Raw genomic sequence first — 18,040 nt, 5'->3', positions numbered from 1 at the left:
AGGAGATGAGCTGCTTGAAGACCAATTAGAGCCCCGGAAGCGCGGCGGGCCCGCCAGACAGGGGCGGGCTAAAGGGTGACATCTGCGTTTTAAAGGGTCCGGGTCAGCTGACGCCCGACCCTGTGGAGTCTAGCTGCAGGGCTCTCAGCCGCTGTGGGGAGAGATGACCGGCGAACGATTTAGCACGGAGCTGCCGGGCAGACCCTGGAGGCCGGGCTTCTGGGGAGGCTGCAGGGTTCGGGTGTTTGCTGCGATCTTCCTGCTGCTGTTGTCTCTGGCAGACTCCCGGTCCAGGACTGAGAACGACTTCGGTCTGGTGAGTCACCTCTCGCATAGCCCCATCCCGGACTCGCGCAGGTGGTCGACACCTAGTGCTAAGCCGCCTTTCCGCAACGGGACGCTTTTCCTTCTCCCAGACCTGGTTTCCTCCGACTGCTCCCAACCCCTCTCCCTCTCCGGGTCCCAGTCTTCCTCCTCATTCGAGCCCCTTCCTCTTTTGGGGTCCCCTTCCCTCCCTGAAGGCTCCTTCTCCTCTCGTAGTCCGTTCCCTGCTCTGAGTCGCCAGCTTTGCTCAAAACTCTCTTTTGAGTTCCTCTTTCTTGTTCTGGGATCCCAGACCCTATTAGATCCTCCCTCTTCCATCAGGACCTGAGTTTGTCTTTGTTGACCCTTCCTCATCCGTGACAGGTACAGCCGCTGGTGACCATGGAGCAACTGCTGTGGGTGAGCGGGAGACAGATTGGCTCAGTGGACACCTTCCGCATCCCACTCATCACAGCCACTCCTCGGGGCACGCTCCTCGCCTTTGCTGAGGCGAGGAAAATGTCCTCGTCCGATGAGGGGGCCAAGTTCATCGCCCTGCGGAGGTCCATGGACCAGGGTATAAAGTTGCCTGGGTGAAACAGCTGGTACTAGGTTGGATGGGTGGACAGCCCAATGGGCCTAAGGACCTTGAGGATAGGGGAACTTAGGGGGCTGGATGCCTGGGTCCCTGAAGGGTAGGTGGAACCTGAGAAGGGAAAGTGTCTAGGACAGTGCTCTGCTCTGGAAATTGAGATCACCAAGGATTTGGACATTCACTCAGCAAACATTTATTGAGTACCTACTATGTACCTATACCAGGCACTATTTTAGGTGGTTTTTTTTTTTTTTTTTTTTTTTTTTGAGACGGAGTCTTGCTCTGTCGCCAGGCTGGAGGCAGTGGCACAATCTCGGCTCACCACAACCTCCGCCTCCTGGGTTCAGGCAATTCTTCCACCTCAGCCTCCCGAGTAGCTGGGACCACAGGCGCATGCCACTGCGCCTGGCTAATTTTTGTATTTTTAGTAGAGACAAGGTTTCACCATGTTGGCCAGGATGGTCTCCATCTCTTGACCTCGTGATTCACCCACCTCGGCCTCCCAAAGTGCTAGGATTACAGGTGTGAGCCACCGCGAACAGCCTATTTTAGGTTTTATGAATATAGCCATGAACAAAACAAAACAAAAATCTCTGTCCTCATAGGACTTAAGTTCTATTGTAAGGAGACAGACAAGTATAAAAACAAACATTTTTGTGTGTTGGAAAGTGATAAATGCAATGGAGAAAAATAAAACAGGACAAGGTAGTACAAGTGTTAGATTGTTAGATTGCACCCTGCCGCCAGTGGAAGGCCTGGGGTCCCTAGCAGGAGGTGGGAAATTAATGGGAAGTGGTAGAGAGGGTACCTGCGGAGTGCTCACTCTGAGTTTCTTCCTCCGATTTTTTTCAGGCAGCACATGGTCTCCTACAGCGTTCATTGTCAATGATGGGGATGTCCCCGATGGGCTGAACCTTGGGTCGGTGGTGAGCGATGTTGAGACCGGAGTGGTATTTCTTTTCTACACCCTTTGTGCCCACAAGGCTGGCTGCCAGGTGGCCTCTACCATGTTGGTATGGAGCAAGGATGATGGTGTTTCCTGGAGCACACCCCGGAATCTCTCCCTGGATATCGGCACTGAAGTGTTTGCCCCTGGACCCGGCTCTGGTATTCAGGTCTCTGTCCTAGGAGATAGGTGGAGAGGGCTGAACTCCTTTCCAAGGGGAAGATCCTCTGAAGTCATATTTTCTGGCTTGGGTGGGATTCCTTGAAAGAGCATCCTGGGAGGAACATGCTATCAGGGGAGGAGGGAACTTTGCCATTGGCTTCCCATTTGGCGTTGTCAAAAGGACTGTGCTAGTCCATGCAATACCCTCATGCAAAGTAGAAAAAGGCACTCCCACTTTGGACAAACAAGCCTGCGCCAGGGTGCACAGCTTGGCAAGTGAGCACAGGTTGAGTTTAAGCTTTCATATACCCTGTGGCTGGGCCCCCGCATGTCTAGCTGTATACTCTCGGAGAGCTTCTTAATTCAAACTGTGTGTGTTTGTGGGATCCAGCTGGAACCCTCAATGGGCAAGGGCCGAACTGAAGAGGAGCATACATGTGATTGCACTTGGGAAGTGGTGGGTTCCCTGTCCCTGCCCCTGAGCCCTTAGACTCTCCTTCTGTAACACCCAGTTCTCCTTCCCACAGAAACAGCGGGAGCCACGGAAGGGCCGCCTCATCGTGTGTGGCCATGGGACGCTGGAGCGGGATGGAGTCTTCTGTCTCCTCAGTGATGATCATGGTGCCTCCTGGCACTACGGGAGTGGAGTCAGCGGCATCCCCTATGGCCAGCCCAAGCGGGAAAATGATTTCAATCCTGATGAATGCCAGGTCAGGAGTCCGTGAGATGTTCCCTACCCATTTGACCAACCCCTGCCCTCCAGAACATCATTTCACACAGACTCAGGGTCTGACTGCTTAGCTCAGTGCCACACACCCTTGCTCCCCTCAGGGACAGGGGCATTGGCCCTGTTCCCTCCTGAGGTCCTGTCCTCTCCCCTCAGCCCTATGAGCTCCCAGATGGCTCAGTCGTCATCAATGCCCGAAATCAGAACAACTACCACTGCCACTGCCGGGTCGTCCTCCGCAGCTATGATGCCTGTGATACACTGAGGCTCCGTGATGTGACCTTTGACCCTGAGCTCGTGGACCCTGTGGTAGCTGCAGGAGCTGTAGTCACCAGCTCCGGCATTGTCTTCTTCTCCAATCCAGCACATCCAGAGTTCCGTGAGTGCCTCATGGGTGGGGTCAGCCGGGAGAGCCCTAGGTCTAGACAAGGCCTGGGCAGACACCCTCCCTCCCTGACTCTCCTGCTCTCCCCAGGAGTGAACCTGACCCTGCGCTGGAGCTTCAGCAATGGTACCTCATGGCGGAAAGAGACAGTTCAGCTGTGGCCAGGGCCCAGCGGCTACTCATCCCTGGCAACCCTGGAGGGCAGCATGGATGGAGAGGAGCAGGCCCCCCAGCTCTACGTCCTGTATGAGAAAGGCCGGAGCCACTACACAGAGAGCATCTCTTTGGCCAAAATCAGTGTCTACGGGACGCTCTGAGCTGTGCCGCTGCCACACGGGTATTAGGCCCAGGACTCTGCCTTCAGGACCACAGGTCTGTAGAGGGTCTGCTGGAGATGCCTAAAAGACAGTTCCATCTTCCTTTAGACTTCAGCCTCAGCAAAATCACTTTCCCTTTACCAGGGAAATCACTTCTGTTAGGACTGAAAGCCAAGCTTCCGCTCCCACAAAAGAAGTCCTGACCTCACCTGAAAATACTTCCTTCCCATGTGGCCAAATGTGGCCCCACCACCCTCTCTGCTCTCCCAGGACACGGATTGGTCCTGTCTGGGGCAGGGCTGGTGAGCCGTAGAACTGAATCAATGTGAACTCAGGGAACTGGGGAAGGCCAAGCTTCCTCTTTGGTGTTGGGGTAAGATACCCGCTTTCAAGAGGGCTAGTGAAAGTCCCCGAGTGGCAGGATGTTTGGTTTCAGGGTATGGACTAGATGTACCACCCCCATTGACTATTTACCAGTGAAAATGTTTGTAACTTAAAATTTTGAATGAAGGAGAAGGAATATTTGTAGTCTTTATGGTTCTGTCAATGCATATCTTCATGTCTGTTTTCCTCGTGTATACTTGTGGGGCTGGGAATGAATTCTAGCTCACTCTGTCACCCAGGCTGGAGTGCAGTTGCACATCACAGCTCACTGAAGCCTCAACCTCCTGGGCTCAAGTGATCCTCGGATATCAGCCTCCATAGTATCTGGGACTACAGGTTCATGACACAATGCCTGGTTAATTTTTTTTAATTTTATTTTTAATAGAGGCAAGGTTGTGCTATGTTGCCAGGCTAGAATGGAACTCCTGCACTTAAGCAGTCCTCTTGCTTCAGCTTCCCAAAGTGCTGAGGTTACAGCTATGAGCTGCCATGCCTGGCCACAGTCCTTCTTATCACAGAGAAACAGGCTGATCTTCCTAGGTGTAATGAGTTTGAAGGGAGCGCCATAAGATTGTTTTTGTTTTTGAGATAAGGTCTCACTCTGTCACCCTGGCTGGAGTGCAGTGGTGCTATCACAGCTCACTGTAGCTTCAATCTCCTGGTGATCCTCCCACCTCAGCCTACCACGTAGGGTGTGCCACCATGCCCAGCTGATTTTTTAAATTTTTAGTACAAAGTTTCACTATATTGCATAGGCTGTTCTCAGAGTCCTGAGCTCAAGCAATCTGCCTGCCTTGTTCTCTCCAAGTGCTGGAATTATAGGCTTGAGCCACCACACCCAGCCTGTAAGGTATTTTAAAACCCACACTGTTTTATATATTTTTTTTTTCCTTTTTTTTTCTTAATTTTTTTTTTTCTTTTTAAGATGGGGTTTCACCATGATGGCCAGGTTGGTCTTGAACTCCTGACCTCAGGTGATCCACCCACCTCGGCCTCCCAAAGTGCTAGGATTACAGGCGTGAGCCACCGCACCCAGCCACTCTTTTATATTTCTAACATAGGTTAGGATACTATTCTCCATGAAATAGGGTACAAGTGTGTGAAATGCAGATAAGAATCCTGTCCCAGCTGGCCTGACAGGGAAGTGAACACTTCCTATGGCAGATTATATAAGAAAATACTCCTCAGGCAGATGCTTATGAAAAGACTCTGGGCAGCCTTAGGTGAGTGAGAGAGCCCTTGCTTTCCTCCACGTGTAAGGAAAATCCAGTGCCTAGATGAGATGTTAAGAAATTTAAAAGGGGCTGGGCATGCTGGCTCATACCTGTAATCCCAGCACTTTGAGAGGCCAAGGCAGGTGGATCACGAGGTCAGGAGTTCCAGACCAGCCTGGCCAACATAATGAAACCCCATCTCTACTAAAAATATAAAAATTAGCCAGGCGTGGTGGCAGGTGCCTGTAATCCCATTTATTTGGGAGGCTGAGGCAGGAGAATTGCTTGAAACCGGGAGGCAGAGGTTGTAATGAGCTGAGATCGCACCACTGCACTCCAGCCTGTTAAAGACTGTGGGCTGAGGGCCACATTCATTTGCAGTTAGAGATTTGTTTTACTTTCAATTGCTTCTCTAAGAATGTTTTGGTAATTTATTCTATCTGATGCAAGTAGTAGAATATGTCAAGGCATGGCATAAATTTTGTGATATTTTATCCAGAATTTGTGATCAGTAATGTAATATGTAATTTTTTTTATTTAGAGACATTTGTAAAACCACACAAAAGTAGAGAAAATAGTTTAGTGAACCCCATGTACCCAACGTCCAGTTCCAGCAGTTATCAAGGTGTTGGCACATTTGCTTCTGTTCCTTTTTTCTTTTCCTTTCTTTTGCTGAAGTATTTTAAAGCAAATTCCAGGGCGGGGCATAGTGGCTCACACTTGTAATCCCAGCACTTTGGGAGGCCAAGGTGGGCGAAGTGCAAGGTCAGGAGATCAAGACCATCCTGGTCATGGTGAGATCCCATCTCTACTAAAATACAAAAAAAAAAAACAAACAAACAAAAATAGTCGGGTATGGTGGTGCGCCTATAGTCCTAGCTATTCAGGAGGCTGAGGCAGGGAATCACTTGAACCTGGGAGACGGAGGTTGCAGTGAGCTGAGATCGTACTACTGCACTCCAGCCTGGCACAGAGCCAGACTCTGTCTCAGAAAAAAAAAGAAAATCCCAGACCTCATGACATTTTCCCCTACATTATTAAGTATGCATCTCATTCTTTAAAATGAACTTTTGGCCGGGTGCAGCGGCTCATGCCTATAATCCCAGCACTTTGGGAGGCTGAGGCAGGTGGATCACCTGAGGTGAGGAGTTTGAGACCAGCCTGGCCAACATGGCAAAACTCCATCTCTACCAAAAAATAGCAGGGCATGGTGGCGGGCACCTGTAATCCCAGCAACTCAGGAGGATGAGACAGGAGAATCGCATGAACCCAGAAGGCAGAGGCTGCAGTGAGCCAAGATGGTGCCACTGTACTCCAGCCTGGACACAGAGTGAGACTCCATCTCAAAATAAAGTAAAATAGTAAAATGAGGCCAGGCACAGTGGCTTACACCAGTAATCCCAGCACTTTGGGAGGCCGAGGTGGACGGATCACAAGATCAGGAGTTTGAGACCAGCCTGACAAACATGGTGAAACCCTGTCTCTACTAAAAATACAAAAATTAGGAGTAGTGGTGTGCATACGTAATCCCAGCTACTTGGGAGGCTGAGGCAGGAGAATCACTTGAACCCAGGAGGTGGAGGTTGCAGTAAGCCAAGATAGCGCCATTGTACTCCAGCCTGGGCAACAGAGGGAGATTCTGACTCACAAAAATAATAACAACAAAATGAACTTTTGGTTATATAACCATAATGCCAATGCAGACCCCAAAAAATTAACAATACCTCTGTGTCATCTTATAATACTGTCATTATCCAAATTACATCAAATGTCTCAAAAATATTTATAGCTGATTTGTTTGAATCAGGATCCAAAGAGAATCTATACATTGGCTTTTATTTTTCTTGTTGTAGAGACAGGGTCTCACTGTTGTCCAGGCTGGTCTCTAACTCCTGGGCATGTACCACCACACTTGGCTCACATTGCACTTTGATGTCTCTTAAATCACTTATCTACAGTAGTCCAGAAACAGGGTTATTTGTCCTGTAGAACGTCCCACTCTCCCGATTTGTCAGTTTGCTTTGTCAGTGTCATTTAATTTCTTCCTTCATCCCTTGTATTTTCAGTTATTAAACCTCTGAAGATTTGATTGGATTCAGATTCCATTTTGGAGGAGCAAGAGTCCTTCCTAAGTGCTTCCTATTGTACCTGCACTGCTTGTCCCTCTGAGTTAAGCTGTGATTGAGAAGTGGGTTCATAGCCTGACTCTCCTGGAAATTTCCTCTCTCGGGAGTTTCCCCATCAACCTTCCTTTTTTTTGAGATTGGAGTCTCGCTCTGTCACTTAGGCTCTAGTGCAGTGGTGCGATCTCAGCTCACTGCAACCTCCACCTCCCAGGTTCAAGTGATTCTCCTGCCTCAGCCTCCTGAGTAGCTGGGATTACAGGCACACAGCACCATGCCTGGCTAATTTTTGTATTTTTAGTAGAGATGGGGTTTCACCATGTTGGCCAGGCTGGTCTTGAACTCCTGACCTCAGATGATCCACTTGCCTCAGCCTCCCAAAGTGCTGGGATTACAGGCGTGAGCCACCACACCTGCACATCAACCTTTCAACTGACAGTTTGATACACAGATGAGTTTTGTCTGATTCAGTTATTTCATGAGGGGTTGCAAAAAGGTGATTTTGAAATTCTGTTATTTCTTCATTTATTAGTTGGAATTCCTCAGTAAAAAGCTCATCAGCTGGGTGCGGTGGCTCATGACTGTAATCCTAGCACTTTGGGAGGCCTAGATGGCAGATCATCTGAGCTAAGGAGTCTGAGACCAGCCTGGCTAATATGGCAAAACCTCATAGCTACTAAAAAATACAAAAATTAGGTCAGGCACAGTGGCTTATGCCTATAATCCCAGCACTTTGGGAGCCTGAGGTGTGTGGATCACCTGAGCTCAGGAGTTCAACACCAGGCTGGCCAACATGCTGAAACCTTGTCTCTACTAAAAATACAAAAAATTAGCCAGGCATGGTGGTGGACACCTGTAATCCTAGCTACTCAGGAGGCTGAGGCAGGATAATCACTTGAACCCAGGAGGCGGAAGGTTGCAGTGAGCCAAGATGGCCCCATTGCACTCCAACCTGGGTGACAGAGCAAGACTCCATCTCAAAAAAAAAAAAAATACAAAAGTTAGCTGAGCATGGTGGTACATGCCTGTAGCCCCAGCTACTCAGGAGGCTGAGGCACAAGAATCACTAGAGCCAGGGAGGCAGAGGTTGCAGGGAGCTGAGATCACACCACTGCACTCCAGCCTGGGTGACAGAGCAAGACTCTGTCTCAAAAATAAAATAAAATTCATCAAGGCTGTTTGGTTACCCTGATTACCCCAAAACGTGATTTATATGGGAAAGGCAGGATAAATGCTTAGTTTTCCCCTTTAATTAGCAGTTTTGAGAGTAAACTGATATAATACTTTCCCTTGGAAACCACATAGTTTCTTCATGGGACACACATACAGAGGGCCTGTGGGAAGCAGGGGTAGAGCAATATAGGTACTGTGGTTGTGGGGTTGGCCTTTCTAATGCAGAGCAGTAAACAGAGGTGAAGCAAGGAAGAAGAGAATACAGCATCTGCAGCAATTAGGATGTCAGCTGCATGTCTAATACCACTAAAAACTGTCACCGGGTTCAGTGGCTCATGTCTATAATCTCAGTATTTTGGGAGACTGAGGCGGGAGGATCACTTGAGGCCAGGAGTTTGAGATCAGCCTGGGCAACATAGTGAGACGCCATCTCCATAAAAAAATAAAACTAACTGAGCATGGTGGTGTATGCCTGTAGTCCACACTACTCAGGAAGCTGAGACAGGAGGACCACTTGAGCCCAGGAGTTAGAGGCTGCATAAGCAATGATCGATGCATAAGCCTGGGTAACAGAGTGAGACTCTTGTCTCTAAATAAATGAACACTGCACATCTTACAAAGTTTTGCTGACAATTTTATTTACCAGAAATAGTGGAATACAGAGAGGAAATGACACTCTGAATGTCTGATCCATGACCTGAAGCAGGAGCATCAGGGAACAAACTTCTCGAACACCAAACTGAGGAAGGAAGTGGATTTTTCTTCAGCCAGGAGCTGCGGGGACTACAGCCTTATTCACTGAGCTCCCCAAGCAGCCGCTTCTCTCCCCTTTTATAGGCTTACAATGCTAAAGGGCAAACTGAGGCAAAACTATGTCTGTCCATTTGCTGCATGTCCAACCTTACAATCTCTTGGCTTCATTGATTTGCTAATTCATATGCAGCTTGAGTGGGGACTGTCAGGGGAGGGGGCTTACAGAGACAAGACAAAAGCAACAAGCTGTCTGTTGGCAGAGGTGTTTCCAGGAGGGAGCCTGGTCCATGGAGACATGGGGGTGTGAACCAGTGCCGGGCTCCAGCTGGCAGGGATAACATTGATTTGCAGCTCTTTCAAGGTTAACTGAGAGCAGAGACACTGGGAACCAAAAAGGGAATCATTTTCCCAGCTCTTCAGTATTCTCTTTCATTTTTTTTTCTTCTTCACCCTCCTTCCCATCTGGAAGGGGGAAGGAGAGGGAGGAGGTGAAATTGAAGGACGCAAGGGGGTCTCCCATCTCAGAACCACTGCCTGGTAGAAATAGAAGTAGCAGGAGGCTTGAGAGAGAGACACCACCTTCCTGGTGAGGTGTGATGGTTCAGATCTGTAATCCTAGCACTTCGGGAGACAGAGGCAGGATGATCAAATTCAAGGGCAGCCTGGGCAACATAGCGAGACCCCTTGTCTAAAAAATTTAAAAATTTTAAATTTTAAAATTTTAAAATTAGGCTGGACATGGTGGCTCACACCTGTAATCCCAGCACTTTGGGAGGCCGAGGCGGGCAGATCATGAGGTCAGGAGATTGAGACCATCCTGGCTAACATGGTGAAACCCCATCTCTACTAAAAATACACAAAATTAGCTGGGTGTGGTGGCACGCTCCTGTAGTCCCAGGTACTTGGGAGGCTGAGGCAGGAGACTCACTTGAACCCAGGAAGCGGAGGTTGCAGTGAGCCGAGATCACACCACTGCACTCCAGCCTGGGTGAGAGTGAGACTCCGTCTCAAAAAGAAAATTTAAAAATTGGCCAGGTGGGCAGGCATGGGAAAAAAAAAATTAGCCAGGCATGGTAATGCACACCTATAGTCCTAGCTACGTGGGATAATGGTTTGATTACTTTGAGCCTAGGAGTTCGAAGCAGTGGTGAGCTATGATTGTACCACTGCACGCCAACCTAAGTGACAGAGACATCATCTCCAAAAAACAAAACCAAGCCCAGGCGCCGTGGCTCATGCCTATAATTCCAGCACTTTGGGAGGCCGAGGCGGGTGGATCACGAGGTCAAGAGATCGAGACCATCCTGGTCAACAAGGTGAAACCCCGTCTCTGCTAAAAATACAAAAATTAGCTGGGCATGGTGGTGCGCGCCTGTAATCCCAGCTACTTGGGAGGCTGAGGCAGGAGAATTGCTTGAACCCAGGAGGCGGAGGTTGCGGTGAGCCGAGATCGTGCCATTGCACTCCAGCCTGGGTAACAACAGCGAAACTCCATCTCAAAAAAAAAACAAAACCAAAACAAAAAACCTTCAAAAAAAAATCTTAACCTTTCCCTCTTTCACTCTTCATAGACCCATGGGATCAGAAGCTCTGGGGCTGCGGCCACCAGACCTTAACATGCCTTCCAGGTGATTTGTAATACGTTCAAGTTTGAAAAGCAGGGTCAGAACTTTTTTTTTTTTTGATACAGAGTTTCGCTCCTGTTAACTAGGATGGTCTCGATCTCTTGATCTCGTGATCTACCCGCCTCGGCATCCCAAAGTCAGAACTTTTAAACCAGTGCTAGTGTCCAGCTAAAATGAATGATATGTACATCAAGATTGCAGAATGAGTTGAAGAACCTTTTTTCCCCAGCTTTTTTTTTTCTTTAAATACACAGAGATTGAGAGAAGTGGCAGGAGACTGAAAAAGGAAACAGCTTGTTTGTACCAATGGGACAAAGTGGGCTGACTCTGGGCATGCTGCCTATGCGTTAGCCCTACTCTGTGAGGAAATTTTTTTTCTTTTTCTTTTTCTTTTTTTGAGATGGAATCTTGCTGTGTCACCCAGGCTGGAGTGCAGTGGCATGATCTCACCTCACTGCAACCTCTGCCTCCCAGTTTCACATGATTCTCCTGCCTCAGCCTCCTGAGTAGCTAGGACTACAGGCACGCACCAGCACACCCAGTTAATTTTTGTATTTCTAGTAGACATGGGTTTCACCATGTTGGCCAGGATAGTCTCCATCTCTAGACCTCGTGATCCACCCACCTCAGCCTAAGTGCTGGGATTACAGGTGTGAGCCACCGCACCCAGCCTGAAAGTATTTTTTAAAAATAATTAGTTGTTTAAAAATTGGGTCAAGTTGCCTGGGTGTGGAGGCTCACACCTATAATCCTACCACTTTGGGAGGCTGAAGTGGGCAGATCACTTGAGGTCAGGAGTTTGAGACCAGCCTGGCCAACATGGTGAGACACTGTCTTTACTAAAAATACAAAAATTTAGCCGAGACTGTTGGCAGGTGGTTGTAATCCCAGCTACTTGAGAGGCTGAAGTAGGAGAACCGCTTGAATCTGGGAGGCAGAGGTTTCAGTGAGCCGAGATCACGCCAATACACTCCAGCCTGGGCAACAAAGTGAGATTCTGCCTCAAAAAAAAAATAAAATAAAATAACAAATCAGGGCAAGTGGTGTCAATCTAAAATATAATAATTAAAAAGATCAGAATCTAGACTGGACGAGGTGGCTCATGCCTGTAATCACAGCACGTTGGGAAGCCAAAGCAAGTGGATCACCTGAGCTCAGGAGTTCAAGACCAGCCTGGTCAAATGGTGAAACCCTGTCTCTACTAAAAATAAAAAAATTAGCTGCATGTGGTGGCCCACACATGTAGCCTCAGCAACTCAAGAGACTGAGGCAGGAGAATTGCTTCAACTTGGGAGGCTGAGGTTGCAGTGAGGCAAGATCACACCACTGTGCTCCAGCCTGGGTGACAGAGTAAGACTCCATCTCAAAGGGGAAAAAAAAGGGCCAGAATCTAGTGTTGTTATCTTTGTTTTAGAGATGGAGTATTTCTATGTTGCCCAGGTTAGATTCAGACTCCTAGGCTCAAGGGATCCTCCTGCCTCAGCCTCCTAGAGTAGCAGGGACTGCAGGCATATACCACTGTGCCAGGCTTAGGATCTAGTTTAAGAAGTTTATCCAAGTGCAAATGTTGAGGAAGTGGTCCACCTAGAGGCACAGATTCCAAAGAATAGAAGTCTGTGTTCCAAAGTGTAGAAGTTTGGGATCATTTATATAGACATAAAGTTCACGGAAGCTTAGCAGAGTTTCAACATCGTTCTATAGTAAGGCTTATTGCACAGTTACAATGATCTGATTAGTCAATGTGTGTTCTTTTTTTCCTTGGGGAAAGATATTTTTCACATTCCATACTAATGATGCAATAGTCATGGGTCTTGGGTACCATATGTTGAGTCAAGTGCAGGACAATAACAGAGGCAGTTATCTACAACAAAGATCAGTGATTGGAAAGGAGGTCTCATTACAGAACAAGAGCAATGAGGAAGAGAGTTGTAAGAAGCAGAATTGCAAACATGCTACATGACTCAGTCTCCAAGGTTTAACTTCCCCCTTGGCATAAACTTAGTGTAGTGAAGTTTTGTTTTCTTTTTACAGTGGACTTTGCAAATCACAGCCTCATGAGTGCCCGCTGGATTAGCAGCCAAATTCTAGCATGAAGCCCCTTCCCCAACACCCTCTTTTACCTTGCATGGGCCCTCCTTCCCTTCACACATTCATCCCCACTCCCAGCTCCTTTGTTTAGGAGAAAACCAGCTCAGGCTCTCCCTGTCTTCTCAGCTATCCCTTAAACAATGGAAAGAGATAGTAACAACGAACACTGACTGAACAGCAAATGTCAGGGACCAGAGTAATCTTTCCAACCAGAAGTCATTACAAGAAGGGAATAGGAGGCCGGGCGCGGTGGCTCACGCCTATAATCCCAGCACTTTGGGAGGCCTAGGCGGGTGGATCACGAGGTCAAGAGATCGAGACCATCTGATCAACAAGGTGAAACCCCGTCTCTACTAAAAATACAAAAAAATTAGCTGGGCATGGTGGTTCGCGCCTGTAGTCCCAGCTATCCGGGAGGCTGAGGTTGGGGAATTGCTCGAACCCAGAAGGCAGAGGTTGCGGTGAGCCGAGATCGTGCCATTGCACTCCAGTCTGGGTAACAACAGAGAAATTCTGTCTCAAAAAAAAAAAAATACAAGAAGGGAATAGGAAAAAGTCAGTTTTGTTTTTTTTTTTTCCCCGAGACGGAGTTTCACTCTTGCTACCCAGGCTACAGTGCAATGGCGCAATCTCGGCTCACTGCAACCTCTGCCTCCTGGGTTCAGGCAATTCTCCTGCCTCAGCCTCCCAAGTAGCTGGGATTACAGGCACGCGCCACCATGCCCAGCTAATTTTTTGTATTTTTAGTAGAGACGGGGTCTCACCATGTTGACCAGGATGGTCTCAATTTTTTAACCTCGTGATCCACCCGCCTCGTCCTCCAAAAGTGCTGGGATTACAGGCGTGAACCACCGTACCGGGCCATATATATATATATATATATTTTTTTTTTTTTTTTTTTTTTTTGAGACAGGGGCTTACTCTGTCACTCAGGCTGGAGTGCAGTAGTATGATCACAGCTCACTGCAGCCTTGACCACCTCGGTTTAAGCAATCCTCCCACCTCAGCCTCCTGAGTAGGCGCGTGCCACCAAGCCCAGCACATATTTTTATTTTTGAAGAGACAGGGTCCCACTATGTTGCCCAGGTTGGTCTTGAACTCCTGGGGTCAAGTGATCCTCTACCTCCCCACCCACTCGGCCTCCCAAAGTTCTAGAATTATAGGCATGACCCATCCATGGCTGTCTAATAATTTTTGCCCAAAAAAGGATTGGGAAGGAAGATCAAAGCAAAAGCTTCGACATCTTTTCAACAACAACAAACCACACAGTAGACTCAAATTCTCACAAAAGAAGTACAGGTCTTCCTTTTCCTGATATTCTGGGTTTTTTTCTTTTTTATTGAGACAGAGTCTTGCTCTGTTGCCCAGACTGGAGTGCAGTGGCATTATCTCAACCCACTGCAACCTCCACCTCTCAGATTCAAGTGATTCTCCTGCCTCAGCCTCTCAAGTAGCCGGATTACAGGCGCCCGCCACCAGGCCCAGTTAATTTTTTCTATTTTTAGTAGAGACAGGGTTTCACCATGTTGGTCAGGCTGGTCTCAAACTCCTGACTTCAGGTGATTCACCCACCTCAGCCTCCCAAAGTGCTGGGATTACAAGCATTCTGCCACTGAGCCCTGCCTGAGATGGGGTTTTACCATATTGGCCAGGCTGGTCTCAAACTCCTGACATCAAAGTGATCTGCCTGCCTTGGACTCCCAAAGTGATGGGATTATAGGCATGAGCCACCACACCTGGCCTAGCATATATTTCTTTTTTTTGAGATAGAGTCTTGCTCTGTCACCCAGGCTGGAGTGCAGTGGCACGATCTCAGCTCACTGCCTCCTGGGTTCAAGAAATTCTCTGCCTCAGCCTCCCAAGTAGCTGGGATTACATGTGCCAGCCACCACGACTGGCTAATTTTTGTATTTCTTAAAACATCTTTCTTAGCTGGCAGAAAAGTAAGAGAAATTCTCAAAAACAATAAATAATAGTGATAAAAAATAAATAAATTTTGTCCAGGCGTGGTGGCTCAAGCCTGTAATCCAGCACTTTGGGAGGCCAAGGTGGACAGATCACCTGAGGCTGGGAGTTCAAGACCAGCCTGACCAACATGGTGAAAACCTGTCTCTACTAAAAATACAAAATTAGCCAGGCATGGTGATGCATGCCTGTAATCCCAGCTACTCAGAGGCTGAGGCGTGAGAATTACTTGAACCAGGGAGCTGGATGGTGCAGTGAGTCACTCCAGCCTGGAGAACAGAGCAAGACACTGTCAAAAAAAGAGAGAAAAAAACATGACTTTCTCTTCATTTCTCTAAAATTTGGAAACTATGAGTACTATTAATTTATGGCAAAATAGTTATTTGGGTAAGAATCTGTTTTATTTTGTAACAGTACACAATTAGATACAACTATTTTACCATGGTTTTGACTAGAATCACATATTTTCCAATATTTCCAGAGTGTTTTGGGGAATTGAGGTCGACTATTTTATTTTTATTGTGACAAGGTCTCACTCTGTTGCCCAAACTAAAAGTGTAGTGGTGCAATCATAGCTCACTGGAGACTCAACTTGCCAGGATCAAGTGATTCTCCCACTCAGCTTCCCAAAGAGCTGGGATTACAGAAACCTCGAGGTATTTTGTGACCTTGAGAAGAAAGGAATTCACCCAATTTGTATCGGTATGACAGGCACAGTCAGAAAAATACTTGGCTTGGTTTCTGAGCCTCAAGAGGCTTTTGAAAATCTAATGCAAAATTCAACCTATATGGCCAATCACAATTCTTGTATTTTATGCAAATAATCAGGCCACGTATAATAACTTACTTTATAAGTACATTTGTCCTAGTAACATTCATCCTTGGTAAAAAGAACAGGAGAGAGAAAAATTACTTCAGAAGAAAACTATAGTATACCCTGTGGGTTTTTTGTCTTATTTTTGTTTTTGGTTTTTGGCATATGAAAATTTATTACTACAGTGTTTTCACCATTAAAATGTCTGACCTTGGTCTTTCCTCCTTGCTTTTGTATAGGGCCAAAAGAGAGACACTGGCTACTTTGACTCTAGGAATATCACCAACAGCATGACCTTTGCAACCAAATCCAGCAACCAGAACTTCGTTTCCTCAATAAAGTTCAAGCAACCATCATTGGGTACAAAGGCTGTGATTTTATTGCCATTCTTGATCAGCTGGACCCTGACACACTTCCTAATGGCAGAATTTGGCTGCTTGGCTTCAACTCCTACTTTTTCTAGCATGATTCCTTTTGTATGAGAAGCACCTCCAAAAGGGTTGGCCTTCAGGGCTGTGCCCAAATGGGCTTTCCTGTACTGTTTATCCTGCCACTTCTGGTCTCATCGGTGGCTTCGGAGCTTCCTAGCAGTACAAAGTCCACGACACTTGCCCATCCTGCCGGCGTCACGGGCCTGAGTGGAAAAGAGCACTTTTTTTTTTTTTAAAACAGAGTTTCACTCTGTCACCCAGGCTGGAGTGCAGTGGCTGGATCTCCCTCCTCAGCCTCCCAAATAGCTGGGATTACAGGTGCCCACCACCATGCCCAGCTAATTTTTGTATTTTTAATAGAGACGGGTTTTCACCATATTGGTCAGGCTGGTCATGAACTCCTGACCTTAGGTGAGCTACCTGCCTTACGCTCCCAAATTGCTAGGATTACAGGCATGAGGCACCCAGGCTAGAGTTGAGTGGCATGATCTCAACTCACTGCAGCCTCTGCCTCTGCCTCCCAAGTAATCCCTAGCTGGGATCACAGGTGCGCGCCACCACACCTGGCTAATTTTTGTATTTTTAGTAGAGATGGCGTTTCACCATGTTGGCCAGGCTGGTCTCAAACTCTTGGCCTCAAGTGATTCACCTGCCTCGGCTGCCCAAAGTGCTGGGATTACAGGTGTGAGCCACCGTGCCCGGGTGGTATGTAGCTCTTTTATCTTTTCAGCTATCTTATTTAGGACTGGGAGGCAGGTTTGCCTGACGTAGCTTCCAGCTTGACTCTTCCTTTGGCTTAGTGATTTTGGGGTCCCAAGATTTATCTTCCTTTCACAACCTGTTATTGAATTCCGGTCGTATTCATTGATTTTTACTTTTTATTATTCTCCTACAATTTGAACTAAATCTTTAATAATTTCCTGGCTACAACAGGTCTCTAAAGTAGGACCGGGTTTTAATTTTCTTCAAGATATTTTTAATTGACTCTTCAATGGAATATGTTTTGGTCGTCTGTTTTAATTCTGGCATACAAATTTTCTTTTGGATTATAAGCCTTGTCTGGATGCAGTGGCTCACACCTATAATTTTAGCACTTTGGGAGGCTGAGGCGGGTGGATCACCTGAGGTCAGGAGTTTGAGACCAGCCTGGTCAACATAGTGAAACCCTGTCTCTACAAAAATTCCACAATTAGGCCAGGCACCATGGCTTACACCTTGTAATCCCAGCACTTTGGTATAACAGCACCACTGTGCTCCAGCCTGGGCAATAGAGCAAGACTCAGTCTCAGGGGGAAAAAAAAACAATTAGCTAGGTTGGTGGCACATGCCTATAATCCCAACTACTCAGGGGGCTGAGTCAGGAGAATCAATTGAACCCAGAGGTGGAGGTTGCAGTGAGCAAAGATCACACCACTGCACACCAGCCTGAGTGACATAGCAAGACTCTGTCCCAAAAAAACAGAGGAAAACAAAGTATTGTAAGTCTTATATATATTATATTTTTACTATGCATCTCTCGTTTTTCAAATTAAAAAGTGACATCAGCTATAGATCAATGACTTTGACAGAATTATCTAGAAATGAGTTTTCCTGGTACCTTGGCAACCTTGGCACTCAAAGTGTTATCATCAATTACTTCAAGAAGAAAGATTTTTTTATCAAAAAAGGGAAATTAGTAAAGAACGTTTGCTGGGTGCAGTGGCTCATGTCTGTAATCCCAGTACTTTGGGAGGCCAAGGCGGGTGGATTATCTGAAGTCAGGAGTTCGAGACCAGCCTGACCAACATGGTGAAACCCTGTCTCAAGACAAAGGCGAAACTCCATCTCAAAAACAAACAAGCAAGCAAACAAACAAGATCTGCTTGTGGCTGGTTGCAGTGGCTCACACATGTAATCCTAGCACTTTGGGAGGCTGAGGCAGGAGGATTGCTTGAGCCCAGGAGTTCAAGGCCAGCCTGGGCAACATGGCAAACGCCCATCTCTACAAAAATTAGCTGTGTGTGGTGGTGTGTGCCTGTAGTCCAAGCTACTTGGG

At 47.2% G+C, this 18,040-nt stretch overlaps 1 protein-coding gene and 1 pseudogene across 2 annotated transcripts; one reads left to right on the top strand and one right to left on the bottom strand.

Annotated features, from left to right (window-relative positions):
- Positions 1-116: 116 nt before the first annotated feature.
- On the top strand, positions 117-15,930 carry NEU1 (neuraminidase 1). 2 transcript variants are annotated; one of them, XR_619072.4, is made up of 7 exons: positions 117-316; positions 688-880; positions 1,751-2,013; positions 2,534-2,716; positions 2,890-3,112; positions 3,209-3,490; positions 15,814-15,930. XR_619072.4 is itself a non-coding variant. In XM_002746364.6 (6 exons), the coding sequence occupies exons 1-6, from the start codon at positions 164-166 to the stop codon at positions 3,433-3,435; spliced, it is 1,242 nt and encodes a 413-aa protein (XP_002746410.1). In that variant the 5' UTR covers positions 117-163; the 3' UTR covers positions 3,436-3,961. The 2 variants fall into 2 exon arrangements, 1 of the variants encoding a protein (XP_002746410.1); XM_002746364.6 differs by lacking the exon at positions 15,814-15,930 and having other exon boundaries at positions 3,209-3,961.
- LOC144582105 (small ribosomal subunit protein uS12 pseudogene) lies at positions 15,612-16,322 on the bottom strand (annotated as a pseudogene).
- Between the last annotated feature and the right edge of the window lie 1,718 nt (positions 16,323-18,040).

Source organism: Callithrix jacchus, chromosome 4 (genome assembly GCF_049354715.1).
Source record: "Callithrix jacchus isolate 240 chromosome 4, calJac240_pri, whole genome shotgun sequence".
NCBI lineage: Eukaryota > Metazoa > Chordata > Mammalia > Primates > Cebidae > Callithrix > Callithrix jacchus.
This window is presented reverse-complemented; position numbering and strand designations above follow the sequence as displayed.